The sequence below is a fragment of the Lepidochelys kempii genome, chromosome 3 (assembly GCF_965140265.1).
Source record: "Lepidochelys kempii isolate rLepKem1 chromosome 3, rLepKem1.hap2, whole genome shotgun sequence".
Taxonomy (NCBI): domain Eukaryota; kingdom Metazoa; phylum Chordata; order Testudines; family Cheloniidae; genus Lepidochelys; species Lepidochelys kempii.
Window position 1 is genome coordinate 163931025 of NC_133258.1, and position 15375 is coordinate 163946399.

The 15375-nt window shown below is 40.2% G+C and overlaps 1 protein-coding gene across 1 annotated transcript in view; it reads left to right on the plus strand.

The window, feature by feature from the left end:
• The window catches only part of USH2A (usherin), a 571967-nt gene that overhangs the window by 70531 nt on the left and 486061 nt on the right, over nucleotides 1-15375 (plus strand). Inside the window, exons 9-10 of the mRNA XM_073338913.1 lie at nucleotides 7969-8164; nucleotides 8942-9072. Coding sequence (XP_073195014.1) covers nucleotides 7969-8164; nucleotides 8942-9072 — 327 coding nt within the window. The remainder of the gene's footprint in view (nucleotides 1-7968; nucleotides 8165-8941; nucleotides 9073-15375) is intronic.

Genomic DNA, 15375 nt, shown 5'->3' on the forward strand with positions numbered 1-15375 from the left:
AGGTCAGGAAGTACCCTCAATTTAAAGTAGAAACTGAGGTGCAGAGAATGAGGTCCTGATCTTTCAAACATTTACACAAGTGGGTAGTTTCACAAACATGAGTAATCTTGTGTCCAAAGAAGTTTTTGGGCCAGTGGAACATCATATGAAAAACTGGAACTGTCCATGAAAAAATGTGGCCCTTGATCACTGTAGCTTTACCTTGCCATGCACAGAGACTCCCTTGAATTGGTCACAATGTTCTCCCTTCTGTTTCTGAGAAATGTGCATGCCCTGGATTCTGAGATGCTATGCATGCCCTGGAGGTGTTTGGGTGCAAGTTGAGACTCAGTTATTGTTACAACATAGAGGACCGAGGCCTTCAAAGTTTTCAACTTAAACAATCAATGCAATCAAATACCTCTTCTGTTTTCAGTGCCCATTAAATTAAAAGAGGGTGCTACGCTGTTGATCCCCATGAATCAGATCAGTAAGCCATTTTATACTATTACAGGAGAATTGACTATTAATAAAGCCAGTTTGGATCAGTATATTTTTAGATACCTAATAAATTATTTGTGTCTGAACTGTTACAGCTTTTAGTATAGTATGTACTAGTTAATTAAATTAATAAGTGCCTTGCTATCTCAGGCTGTCCAATAAATAGTGTACTGTAGTTGGGGCATCAGGGATAAATCTGGGAGGAAGCCAGTAATTTCAGAATTAACTGAAATGAAACATAGCTGGCAAATGATTGACTAGCGTTTGGGAAAACAGCAAGTAGAAAGCCATCTGGTCAGGAGCCTTACAAGCTTGAAAATTTCGAGTATCTTTTGACATGTCTCTGGAAGTTATGGGTTAGTCCATGAATTTATCCTTGGAAAACTACTGTCATTTCTCAAATGAAAGATCATAGACTTCTAAAATATTTTGTTGTACAAGAATTCATTGAAATATTGAAAGAGCTTGTTGCTGTCTCTAGTACCTGAAGACATGTTGCCCAGATGATCATTCACTAGGGGCGTTGTGGAAGGGTTACTGTTCTGTCTAAAAGGCTCATCCAACAGTAATACACTTCACTTTGCAAGGATGATGAAAATCCATATGAGATCTAAGTCAAATGGCAATTAAAGTTGCACTTGTCAGAGTTATCTTTTGCAGAAGTCAAAAAAGCGGGGCTGACTGGACAGTAAATTTCAGGGGCTCCTATCCATGTTAGTACGTGGGTTGGTCCTTTCCACACTGTTTGGTTGGTTGAACCATGTTTGGCTACAGCTATATTTAAATTGTACTTTTATTTTTTTAATTATGGCTGAAAAGCCAGTTTAGATGGGATTTTAGGAATAAATTTCCAATGGAATTTATAGAAAACTAGGCTCCCACTCCTGTTACTGTTCATAGTGCTGTTGTATTCCTAACATTGTGTGTAAGTAGCTGAAAATGTAACTCCTGTGAACAATGATGAGAGTTGTAAACCTAAATTTCCAAATAGTTGGAAGACTATAGTTTTTGTAGCATAGCATTCCATATTGAAGTGGTAGCATTGATTCTTTGGAGGTGTCCACAATAATCTGCATGTTTTGGAGGAATTATGATACATTAGAAGAGCTTGAGTGAAAAAAAGTTGTATACTCTGTTATACTAGACAGGCTGCCATGCTGACTTTGAAGATAAGCAAATTTAGGGCCTGATCACGGGGGGCGGGGGTGTGTGTGTTCCAATTGCCCTACACTCACCATGAAGTTAAGTTACTATTTATTTGTTAATCACTGACTGCACACAAAGGGAAGATACAGATGATCCTATGATGTGGTCTGGTCAAGGTATAAACTGATGTGTGGCTAACTCAGTCTGGAATGGACTCTTCACTATAGGACACAGAATACCTAACTACCTTTTTCACATGTCCTAGCCACTAGACCACATTTTAGTCTCTTTTACTTTATTTTCTGAATTCCTACATATGCCTTCTTTGCAGTAGTATTATAACCTTATCAGAATCAAGAAATACAGGCCTTTCTACTTGCAGGTATTATTCCATTGCTATGGAGGTCTGCTTTACTGGATTATGGCATCTGACTGGAGCAATAAGGAGTCATGTCTTCACTGAGAGAGGGCTGAAATTTTCCATGCTGGGTGTCTGCATTAGGCTGAATTATTATTATTATTTATTATTTATTTTATTTTATTATTTTTTTCAATTTCAGCCAGAATGATTCAGCTGTTTTTTGAGAACAAGGCTAATGACAAATAGACTGTTTTGCCCATGTTAAAAAAATTCTGGTGACCTTTTATTTGGAAAGCTAGAGCGGCCCAAGCTTTGGAGCAGGGACCTGAATTTTAGCTGTTGTCTGACCAACTTATCAGACTTTGAAAAATTGCAGTTTGCACATGCTCAGTAGAGACTAATATTTTATATCCGCTAAATCCCTCAAAGATTCTGTCCACAATGTGCAGACTCCAGCCTAGGGCTAAGCAGGACTTTGCCTGAAATTTCAGTTTTGGACTGCTGCAGGCCATCCTGGGACGGGATAACTGAACTGAGAGCAGGAGACTGTTTCCTGTGCTATCAGTGACTCTCTTCCTGGGTCCATGCCACAAAAGAGGAAGGTGCCTGATCTGAATGCAGAGGGGACAAGAGCCAGACCCTTGGTGGGAGTAGATTGGGAGAAGAAGCCTGGGGAGTGGCAGGGGTAGAGAAGTCTTGACTGGAGGCTGGCAGAGGAAAAGAGGGACATTGGAACTGGGAGTTGGGTGTGAGGAGACTATGACTGGCTGGGCAAGGAAACTAGGACTGGAAGAGATGATGGAGTGATACTGGGAGTCAGTATGTGGGTAGAGACTGAGATTGGATGAACAGTCAAGGGAGATTGGGACTGAGAATTGTTGAGGTGGGAGGTGAGGTATAAGCAACAGGATGGAACATTTTAACAGAATTAGGGAAGACGGGCTTAATTAAGTATAACTTATTGTAAGGCTTAAAATGCTTGTACCTTTTCAAGCACCACTCTGCATTCTTGATATGTTGAAGATTGCTTCACTGTGATTTTCCTCCAGCATTCCAAATGATTAATAGGGAACTCTGCACATCTGCATTCAAGTTGATGTCATTAGGTCTATTCACCAATTTGCTGGATCCAGGAATTGTGATAAAATGATGACAAATTAGAGCAAAGACTTGTTTTGACTAATGAATTGGGTCAAGATAAGCTAGATATTTTGAGCCAGCTGACTTCATGTAATGCATTTTCCCAGAAAACTATCCCCAGAGAAAGTAAGAGGATCAGATGTATGTCAGCTTGGACATCTTTTTCCATTCGTGTGCATAGACTGAGCCAAACTCTGAAAGGTACTTGTCTGCACCTAGTCCTGTCAGAGAGAAATGACACCCAACATGATTTACTGACATCAGTACTATACTGGAGAAAGGACGTTCTGTCTATAATTAGCAGTCGTCGTCACTAAGCTGTGTCCAGTTCAGGGCACGCACTTTAAGAAGGATGAGAACAAATTGGAGACACTCCAGAGGAGAGGAGTAAAAATAAGAGGTTTAGAAAACATGCCTTTTGAGGAAAGGGTGAAAGATTTGTGCATGTTTACTCTAGAGAAGAGAAGCTGAGAAGAGTTGTCAAACTTGTTAAGGGCAGTTATAAAGAGGACAGTGATAAATTGTTCTCCATGTCCACCAAGTATAGAACAAGAAGTAATCAGCTTAGTTTGCAGTGTGGGAGATTTAGGTTAGATATTGGGGAAAACTTTGTAACTATAAGAATAGTTTAGCACTAGAACAGGTTATCCTAAGAAGGTTGTAAAATACCTGTCATTGGCGCTTTCTAAGGAAAGATTAGACTGACAAGACCACTTGATCTGAGAAATCCTAGATGTGGGACAAACACCCAAGATTCAGTATGCGAGGAAAAATAGTAGCTGAGGGAGCCTGATGCAATATGGATTCATGCCTATAAAGAACATCCTCCTCATCATTTCAATTTCTTGATTCTAGTATATCTGCTATCAATAGGGTGTAATCCCAGGTTGTTCCAGATCTGTGTGTGGTTCAGGGCTAGAAGTGGGTCTATGATAAGGACCATCCTTTGGAAAGAGGGACTTGTGAGAGGTGTGCTAGCTGTGACAAATAAAAATGAGTGGCAGCCTAAGTACCACAAAGCGATTGAAAGATTCAACCCATTTTAATTCCCTATTTTTTATAACTCCTTTGTAACTGTCCCTAGGTAATTCTTGATTTTGAAAACTCATTCTATAAATAATCTTGCAGAAAAGCAACTCATGGTAAAATATACAGTAACAGAAACTTCCAGAATCTGATTTGGCCAAAATGTATCAAGAACATATTTTAAAATATTTTACGTTCTATTCCAGTGTCTTGCCATTGGTACCCCCATTCTCTCTAAGCCTCTCCCTTAGAACCACAAATATTTGTAACCTGGCACAAATGTTTAGAAAATATCCTGAGTCATTTTTCCAAAAGTGGACACTGCAGTGTTTAGGAATAGGGTAATAGTCCTTTAAACAGATGTTTGTGTGCCTAAATCTTCCAGTCATCATAATGTCATACATTTCAGCCAGCACTGGATCAAATTTAGTTTTGTGTTGTACCGTGGCTTTTGTTATTGGCATAGTTACATTTTGCAGATGTAAAAAAGCTAGAAGCAAAGGCCTTTCAGTATGATCTCCCATTACATATGAAATTAGAGCTCCTATTCCATACTTGTGCAGCTAGATCCCAGATAATGGTTTACTAGCTATATGTAAGTTTGCAAGGCCTAGCTGTATACATACAGCTGTTCTGACATATTTCTGGCAGCGTCTAGAACAGAATACACAGAGGTCTTACAACTATTGAAAGGAATACTACACCATTCCTATACACGGCAGACACACAGTATGTCCTATGGCACAGATGATTTGTGATATAGTTGTCTCTAAAAGATGCTGTCTACACTAGAGTTTAAGTGAAGTCCAAGACTTAAATAACTAAATCACTGTTGACCAAAAATTATCTCCAGTGTCAAATGCCAACATCCTGGACCCCTCCCATTAAGGCTTCAGTTGGGAGCATGGGACAAACAGCACTTCTTGCTTTGGTGCATTACTTCCTCCTGCTTGTTGACAATAAAAATACATCCATTCTCATTCTACTGGACCTTTCAAGCATTTAATACCATTGATAACCAAACACTCTTGTCCTGTCCTCAAGAAACTGCAGGAGTGATGGAAATACCCTGAAATGGCAGAGTTTTTCCTTGTTAAGCAAACCCAGAACTGTTATGGTCAAAAGCTCTCACTTATGAGGTTTTGCAAGGTTGAGTCCCCATCCTGTTCAATACCTATATAAACGTGTCTAGAAAGTTAGTAAGACAAAACAGGCTGCAGTGCCAGCAGTGTGTGGACAACACCCAGCTCTACATTTCTCTCATTGCAAACATTAAGGGCTCTCTCTCCAAGCTTTCCAAAAGTGCCTAGCTGAAGAGCAGATGACTGAAGTTGAACCTTGACAAGACTGAGAGCATGCTGGTAGGAAGAAGGAAGTGCTTTGAAGAATTCACCTCTATTTCAGCCCTCACTATTGAAGTAATCTATACTCATATTGTTAGATTGAACTGCTGCCTTGGGAGCTGTCTTAGGCTGCACTGCGCTAAGGTACCCAAATAGCCATGGTGCAAAGAACACCCACTTCATCCGTGACTAGCCAGAGGAATGTGCTGGATTCTGTTTGTTATTGATCAGGCCACAGTGACCTACATATTCATAACCTCAGAGTGGCCTACTGAAAATTTCAGTATCTAGGAGTGGAGCTCAATGGCCTGAGGAAGCTACAGCTGCTTCATACAACAGCAATTCATCTGCTCACTAACACTGGTTTTTAGGAACACGTCCTCCAAATTCGCTGCTTCCTGTGCTGGCTTCCCATTGAATGCAGAGTCTAGTTCAAGGTCGTCAGACTGATTTTAAAATCCCTGCGTGGTATTGTCTCTGTCTATGTGAGAGATTACCTTTCCTACTGCAATGATGACTTCACGTGACAGCTTCATTCCACAGGAAAAAAGAATCTGTTGACAAATGGGAAGACTCATACTCACAGAAGAGAGAACCAGAGAAGTTTTGGACAAAGACAACAGAACTCAGTCAGACGGAATGAGAACGATAACCACCTTCACCGTATTCAGAACTAAATGTATCTTAACTTTCCTGCAATAACCTTCTCAAACTCAACCACCCCCCTCTCTTAATATATTTGTTTGTTTCTACCAACAGAGAGAGAAAAATGTTTGTTTACTGGGCCAAATTCAGACTTTTTTTATGCATACAATTGCTTCATTGAAATAAATGAAACTGCACTTCCTCAAATGAAGTTTGAATTTTGTCCATTTTGCTTTGGCTTTCTCATACCATTCAACTTTTTCCCATTCTCTTGCTCTTCGTGTTGGTGGTGTGTTTCTTAGCTTATGTATGTCTCAATACATAAGCTCCTTTTACTTTCTGTGCTTGTTCTCATTGTGGTGCTGTAACTAAGAAACGTAAGAATGGTCATACTGGGTCAGACCAAAGGTCCATCTAGCCCAGTATCCTGTCTTCTGACAGTGGCCAATGCCAGGTTCCCCAGAGGGAATGAACAGAACAGGTAGTCATCAAGTGATCCATCCCCTGTCGCACATTAATTGGATCATTTCTGAATAATTAGAATGTCATTGTCCAAAATACCATCCATTAGTTATCTGTAAGAAATTCATTTTTTTTGTTTTTGATGAACCAATAGCCACAATAAACCTTCTCCTTGAAGTTTTGCAGAGTCTATTATAAATTTGAGATTATTCTCATTTCATACTTTTTACAAAGCATTACAGATAGTGCAATAGCCTGGTTTCAACAGAACTTGAACAGAAATTTTGGGTTCTTTCGGAGTCTAGGCTATTTTGTTCTGTTTAATTTCACATGAAGGAATAAATTTAAAATCATTTGCTTTTGTAAATACTAAATAAATTTGAAGAAATAAAAACCTTTTTGATAAGAAAACATTTTGCCACAGGACACTTACATAAACAACTGCAACTGGTTCACTAATATTGCATCAGTATCATATTTCACACTTAATTTGGTAAATAAATTATCTATAGAACTGGAGAGATTTTGGTTTAATCAGCTTTTAAATCACACCAAACTTTCTTAACTTAAGTGGACATTAGAAATCACTGGTGAAATAAGGACAAACAATTCAGACAAATGTATAACTTAAAGCAATAGTTCCAGTTGATGGATGCCTACAAACATTTTTAGGGTTTTTAAATTAATAACATTGTGTATCAGTAATGATATTTTACCATTTTTTTTCTGAACATGTACAGAGTGCTTTTAAGTAGTTTGGAATGATGACTAATATTTATATTATTGGGCTTGGAAATATTTGTATAAAACATGTGTGTAGGGCCAGATTATAGCGAGCCTTGTGTAGGTGCATTATGGCGGGGGTGGGAGGGTACAAGGGGACCATCTTTAGGTGCCTAAATGCCATTGTAATTTTACAAGATTTTAATTTTACAGGCTAAAATATAGCTTTGAAGATCTGGGGACCCCGAAAACCATGGAGAGAGGCGTTATACCTATTTATTATATCTTAAAGCCCCAAAATGCCTAAGCAGGTTAGATGTCCAATTCCCACTGAAGTACTTGGGCATTTTTGCAAATCCCACCAGCGACCTATCTGTATCTTTAAGTCCCTACATGCCTTTGTAAATCTCACCCTAAGTCTGAACTAAGTTTTCTAGCAGTTTTTATTGTATTATATTTTATATCCCCCTTGAACTTAATTCTTGTGGAAGAGTTTTGAATGTTTTTTGCTTGCCAAACGTTTTTTAAAAGTCTATATGCCAACGTGTTCAACAGTGAAAAAAGGAAAAGCATAAAATGCAATATGAATATGTACCTTGCAGAGATATAAAGCGATAAACTTTCTTTTTTTTTAAATTTTAGTGTGAGCGCTGTTTGCCATTATATCATGACAAGCCTTTTCATCCAGGTGACCAAGTTCAAGCTTATAATTGTAAACCTTGTCAGTGCTATGGCCATGCAGTAAGCTGCCACTATGACATGGCAATGGATTCTTTTCCTAATGAACACAATAGAGGAGGTGGCGGAGTATGTGATAACTGTCAACATAACACCACAGGTAATTTAACAAGCAACATCAAAATATGTAGGGACATTTTGGAGAGAGTCAGTCATAAAAACCCAAATGGTTCTGAGGTTCAACAATGATGAAGAGAAAATTAAATTTTTTTAAGTATAGCCCCTGTGTACTTCAGTAGCTAGAATTATGTAAACAGCTAAGATAGAGAAATGCCATTACTATAATGCAATATAATTTTGTATAGAATCTTCCCTGTAAATTATATCCCAGCATACTTTATTATAGCATGAACATCAACATCTGCTGCAGTTAAGCTTGCAAAGTGGTTTCCATTATACGTGATGTACAGTGTTTATATCAGGACCATCGCATTGGTCTAACCAGGTAACATATAGCAAACAAGATTCTTGGTAAAATATCAGATTCCTCTTTAATGAGTAAAAATTTGCTCACTCCATATGTAGAGGGTTTGCATACTTATTTCAGTGTTCTTGGCTTTCTCTATGAAAGGGGAAAATTTGAGGTTCAACAGTAAGTTGTCCAAAAAAATGTATAGACATTCACGTAGCATAGCTCTATAGAAGTGTGGTATTATATAACAGATGGAAGTTTAATGGAGTAAAACACAGTTTGTAACAGGTTCATTGTTTCATATGCTCTGGATCACTAAATTGGCAGGTAGAGATGAAAGGTGCATTAAAATGGACATCCTGAAAATTATAGAATTCTCTCAAAGGAATAGAGTCTTTAATTTTGAATTATACAGCTAATTTTAATGAATTGGAAGCCATAATGCATAACCTTTCCCTCATGCAGGAAGAAACTGTGAGATGTGTAAGGATTTCCATTACCGGCAAGCAGGTGCAGATCTTTCCGCTGTCGATGTTTGTAAAACCTGTGACTGCTACACAGCAGGCACCAAAAATAATAGCCTCCTGTGTGATAAGGTAAGTGATCTCAACACAAAATATCAACAAATGTTCTATCCGCTGGTTGGCGTATCAGTAACATTAATTACAAGATGTGCTTAAATGGATACTGCTTTATATAAGTTGCTGTAGTTCCTCCTTTACAAAATGGTGGCTGATTCATACTGAAGACTGGAAGGCTAACAAGACTTTGTAAGCAATCTGAGAATGGCGTTAGGTGCAGAGCTTTGTCCTGCAATCAGGAGTGAATGTAAAATATACACGTACAAATTTTCAGAAATAAATATGGTTTTGAGTGCCCAACTTGAGCACAATCCCTCTTAAAATCTGGGCTCTTTAGAGTGTCTCAGGTGGTGCGCTCAAAAAATTGATGCACCAAAAATTACTGGTCAATTTTGAAAACGTAGACAGAGTCCAAATTACACTAAAATTTAATTAACTTTCCTCCTGAGATGTAGACAAGGATTGATCTCCATATAAGTCACCATGTTCCTCTTGTTTTGAAAAATAAAAAGGAAAAAAAGGCATCAGCTATGCTTCTTGAGTCTTTGGATCTCATTTACAAGAAAGGCATATAGTCTGCTAATAAATCTTACTGTGTCTTTCAAAGTGCCTACTGAGTGCCTGTTAAAATGGTGCTCAGTCACAGTGTAAGAATGATAAATCACGGGATTGAATCCAGCAAAATGTTATAAAATGCTGGGTTGGTGGTGTTTTTTCCTCATACCTGCATATGGAAAATAAAGTGAGCAAGAAAACACAAGTGACATTCAAGTCTTGCATATGCGTTGCGTTGAAAAATGCGTTGACGCAGTTTTTTTTATCACATTGTACCAGAATTCTGACCCTGAACTGGCTCTGATAGGCAGTTTTGCAGCAGCTTTTTTGTCTCCCCAAATGTAATTTTAAAATCTGGAACCATTTCCTCGGTATATTTCAACATATGTTGTTATTTCTTTTCCATCAACGGTTAACAACTTCTTCATAAAATAATCCATTGTAACATTTGTCCTATAATTTGTTTTACTTTTGTTTATTTTACTTAGATTGTAAGATCTTTGTGGTAGTGTTTTCTTTGTAGTCTTGATCCTACAAATGACTCCTACAAATGGTATGGAAAACTATGTGACTTCATCTGCCTGTGCAGAGCTCATTGCAGGGCTGCTGTCTATGTTTGTAAAGCCACGTGTAAAGTTAGAGCCCTATATTTTAATAATGGTAATACCCAATAGCTACAAGCAGAAACAGACTCTCTGATCTCCATCTTCTGAGGATGATGCTTCTTAACTACAATGCAGAAATGAAAATCCTTTAAAACTCCAGAAACAATATTAGGACCTCACACTGTTGTAAGGCACTAAAGCAAGGAGGAAATAAATGAGAAATTAGAGACTAGTTTTAACATTCGCTGTTGCTGATGATTTGTTACTCTAGTCTAACAGTAACTTGGGGTAATAATAAAAGGTGGTAAAATAAATTCAAAAATTATTAACTGATGCAACATCATCATCATCACTGGCGATCCTTCAAGATCGACGATGATCTTTTTCACAGGTTTTATTTTTCAAGGGTCCTTTGGTGACTGAGGAGTATATTTAGAGCCCTATATTTTAATAATGGTAATACCCAATAGCTACAAGCAGAAACAGACTCTCTGATCTCCATCTTCTGAGGATGATGCTTCTTAACTACAGTGCAGAAATGAAAATCCTTTAAAACTCCAGAAACAATATTAGGACCTCACACTGTTGTAAGGCACTAAAGCAAGGAGGAAATAAATGAGAAATTAGAGACTAGTTTTAACATTCGCTATTGCTGATGATTTGTTACTCTAGTCTAACAGTAACTTGGGGTAATAATTAAAGGTGGTAAAATAAATTCAAAAATTATTAACTGATGCAACATCATCATCATCATCATCATCACTGGCGATCCTTCAAGATCGAGGATGATCTTTTTCACAGGTTTTATTTTTCAAGGGTCCTTTGGTGACTGAGGAGTTCAATCGTTGAGCCACAGGCTCATTGGCAGACATTATATGCGGTGTTGGAAGACAGGTTTGGGCCACGATTGCTGCGTAGCAGTTGTCTTCCTTTTTTTTTTCTGGTGTTTTTCTCTAACTAGGGCAAGGCGATTTTCCTCAAAAGTGGCTGCTCCCTCTCTGACAAGTCTTTGCCAGTTATCTCTATCCTGGGCTGCTGTCTCCCAGTGTGTGGTGTTAATGCCACATCTCTTGATGTTTATCTTGAGGGTGTCTTTATAGTTTGTCTTTCGGCCTCCCCAATTCCTTTCTCCTTTGGTGAGTTGGGCGGACAGCAGTTGTTTTGGTAAGCGTATATCAGGCATGCGCACACAGTGCCTGCTCCACCTCAGCTGGTGCTGGATAATCAGGGCCTCAACACTGAAGATGTTGGCCTCTGTGAGGACACTGACATTAGTGCGGCGATCCTCCCACTTTATGCTGAGGATCTTCCCAAGAAAGTGCTGGGTGCTGGTGTTCCAGGTTTTTCAGGTGTTTTCTGTAGGTCACCCACGTCTCACAGCCATAGAGGAGAGTTGGGATTATAACTTCTTTATAAACTAAAAGTCCAGTATGTGTTCTGATGTTGTGATTGTTGAATACCTGGTGAGATAGGCTGCCAAAGGCAAGGCTGGTATAGTGGATTCTATGTTGAATCTCGACATTTATGTCTGCCCTCTGTGAGAGATGGCTGCCAAGATAGGCAAAGAATTCTACATTTTCCAGTTCTTCTTTGTCAATGTAGATCTTCCTTGCTGGGTCTGATGATTGACCGGGGATTGGCTGGTGGAGAACTTTTGTTTTGCCAATGTTCAGAGTTGGCCTTAGGCTTTTGAAAGCATCAGAAAGCAATTAAGAGCTGTTTGAAGATCCTCCTTTGAGTGTGCAACTATGGCACAATCATCTGGGTACTGGAGTTCAGTTATTGTTGCCGATATTACTTTAGTTCTGGCATGGAGACGAGAAAGGTTGAGGTTGCCTTCTGTCCAATATTGGATGCAAATGCCCTGCGGTAGACGGTCTTGGGTTAATGTTTTCATAGCTGAAAAAAAGGGTGGGTGCTACTACACAACCTTATTTTATGCCAGTTTGGATGACAAAGGGCTCAGAGGTAGAGCCACTGCACAGGATGGAGACAGTCATCTGGTCATGGAGGAGTCTTACAATGGTGATAAATTGGCTTGGGCAGCCAAACTTTGACATGATTTTCCACAGATCCTCATGATTGACAGAGTCAAAAGCTATGGTCAGATTGATAAAGGCCATATACAGCTCCTGGTGTTGTTCTTGACATTTTTCCTAAATCTGCCTGGCTGTGAAAATCATGTCTGAGGTGCCTCGTGATGATCTGAAACCACACTGGACTCTGGAAATACTTCTTCTGCAAGGGGGAGCAGGCGATTCAGTAAGATTCTAGCAAGAATCTTCCCAGCAATGGAGAGGAGGACAATGCCTTGATAGTTGCCACAGTAGGCCCTCTCTCCCTTTTTGAAAATACAATACAATAATGAAAGGGGCTGAGGCATGAGCTTGAAGCTGTGATTATAAAAAAAAAACAAGAAAAAAAGGGGAAAATGGGGGAGACTGAGCTGCTCAAAAAGGCATCAGTAGACTGCTGCAATAGAAGCAGGGCAGAGAGAAATGATTAAGAGGCATTAAAAATAGATTAATAAGGCTGTAGACTAAGGGCTTAAATGAATTACATGAAATAGAAAGGCATCATTGAAGGAAGTGTTTCCAGGTCTGACCCATGGAAGATGGAATCATAAGGAATAAGGACCCTACTCATGAAAATTAATTGTCACATCACAATGATAATTTTCAAGGAAATACGCTAAAAACGATATAGAATACAGTTTCACTGCATAATTTACCATTTCCTGCAATTCATCAATGGTTTTTTCTTCTGCACAGAACTAGTTATCTGTCATCAAGCTCTAAAGAGCTGCGGAATTCCAAAAGGGAACATTTGAATTACCCCAAAGCATATTTACTGATCGTGTACAAAAATATGCATAGATAAAATTACCTTACCTTCATTAACCCTTTCACTCTGCTCTTGATGGGAAATGTGAATTTATATATGTTGTATTTTTATTTGAATGGATTCTGAATGCTTAGAGGGCAGTAGGTAGTGTACACTCACAGACTGCTATGTTCTAGTAACTGTGATGAGGTGTTCACCCCACACTTGTCCTGAAAGGGTTAATGAAGACAAAGGGAGGCTAATTAACCCAATAGGACACAGCAGAGAGGAATCAGGTGACTAAGCAATTCCCTGACTGAGGTAGCCCAACTGAGGGGGAACAGCTGTGCTGGACTTACGAAGGCAGGAAATTGGCAGCAGAAGGGAGCTGCTGGGAAAGTCTGCAGTCACTCCCTGGGAGAATGGAGGTGTGTTTGGGCTGACAAACCCAGAGAGTGGGGAAGCAAGGATGGTAGGAAAGGGCTCAGGGAAAGGCAGTAAGGTCTAGAAGACAACAGACCTTGGCTGCTGGCTAGAGGATCTCTGAGCTGGAACCCGGAGCAGAGAGTGCGCCCAGGTTCCCCTGCCAGCCACTGAAGGAGTGGCACCTATTGCAGTGAATGGGAAGACTGCCTAGGACTGCTGAAGGAAGACTTTGTTACCCTGGAAGGGGAAAATGTGTGGAGTGACCTGGCTGGGAGGCTGTCACGAAGAGGCAGCAGCAGCTTGTGGAGTGAGAGAGGTGCTGCAGACCCAGAGAGAGAGGTGAAGAGATGGCGTACAACTGCAGGAAGGGTGGTCAACCTGGTAAGCTATTCCCCAGAACGACCAAGAGGGAGGTGCCACCCTAGCGGTGAGTGGAACACCCTGTCACAGTACTTTTATTTACATTTTAAGGAACAGATTAAACATAAAAGCTGTATTTTGGCCTTGCAAACCACAGCTGTGCTAGTGGAAATTTGGAGGAGCACCATACCCAATGGCAGTGGCTGAGACATTTTGCTGTGGAGAGAAAGTTTCAAGGGAGACAGGCGCATACAAGAGACAGCAGCTACACCCTTTTAAGGCATCTACATGTGCCCACTCTTGACCAGCAGTCAGTCTAGAAGAGACGTGGAGAAGTCCACAACCTGTTTAGAGTGTCTGGTGCCACAGGTAATGCTATAACTTTTCCCTTGCACTCAGAAAGCCTTTTAGATGTCCTGTGAAGAGGGAGAATGAAGGAAGAAATGGATTCCATCTTCACTCTCCCAGCCTGCACACACATGGGAGAGCTTCCAGAGTAGTCCCTACTATGGTATTTCCTATAACGTCTGGAATTGGAAATTCATCTCTTCTGGCCCTCTCTCTCTCCCTCCCTTACTGCATAGCCATTTCCCTTGCTTGTGTTTCACCTAACCCACTTTACAATCTACTTACTTGTTCCAGCACACGCAGCAGTTTCATAGAATCATAGAATATCAGGGTTGGAAGGGACCTCAGAAGGTCATCTAGTCCAACCCCCTGCTCAAAGCAGGACCGATCCCCGACTAAATCATCCCAGCCAGAGCTTTGTCAAGCCTGACCTTAAAAACCTCAAAGGAAGGACATTCCACCACCTCCCTAGGTAATGCATTCCAGTGTTTCACCACCCTCGTAGTGAAAAAGTTTTTCCTAATATCCAACCTAAATCTCTCCCACTGCAACTTGAGACCATTACTCCTTGTTCTGTCATCTGCTACCACTGAGAACAGTCTAGAGCCATCCTCTTTGGAACCCCCTTTCAGGTAGTTGAAAGCAGCTATCAAATCCCCCCTCATTCTTCTCTTCTGAAGACTAAACATCCCCAGTTCCCTCAGCCTCTCCTCATAAGTCATGTGTTCCAGTCCCCTAATCATTTTTGTTGCCCTCCGCTGGACTCTTTCCAATTTTTCCACATCCTTCTTGTAGTGTGGGGCCCAAAACTGTACACAGTACTCCAGATGAGGCCTCACCAATGTCAAATAGAGGGGAACGATCACGTCCCTCGATCTGCTGGCAATGCCCCTACTGATACATCCCAAAATGCCATTGGCCTTCTTGGCAACAAAGGCACACTGTTGACTCATATCCAACTTCTCGTCTACTGTAACCCCTAGGTCCTTTTCTGGAGAACTGCTGCCTAGCCATTCGGTCCCTAGTCTGTAGCGGTGCATTGGATTCTTCCGTCCTAAGTGCAGGACTCTGCACTTGTCCTTGTTGAACCTCATCAGATTTCTTTTGGCCCAGTCCTCCAATTTGTCTAGGTCCCTCTGTATCCTATCCCTACCCTCCAGCGTATCTACCACTCCTCCCAGTTTAGTGTCATCTGCAAACT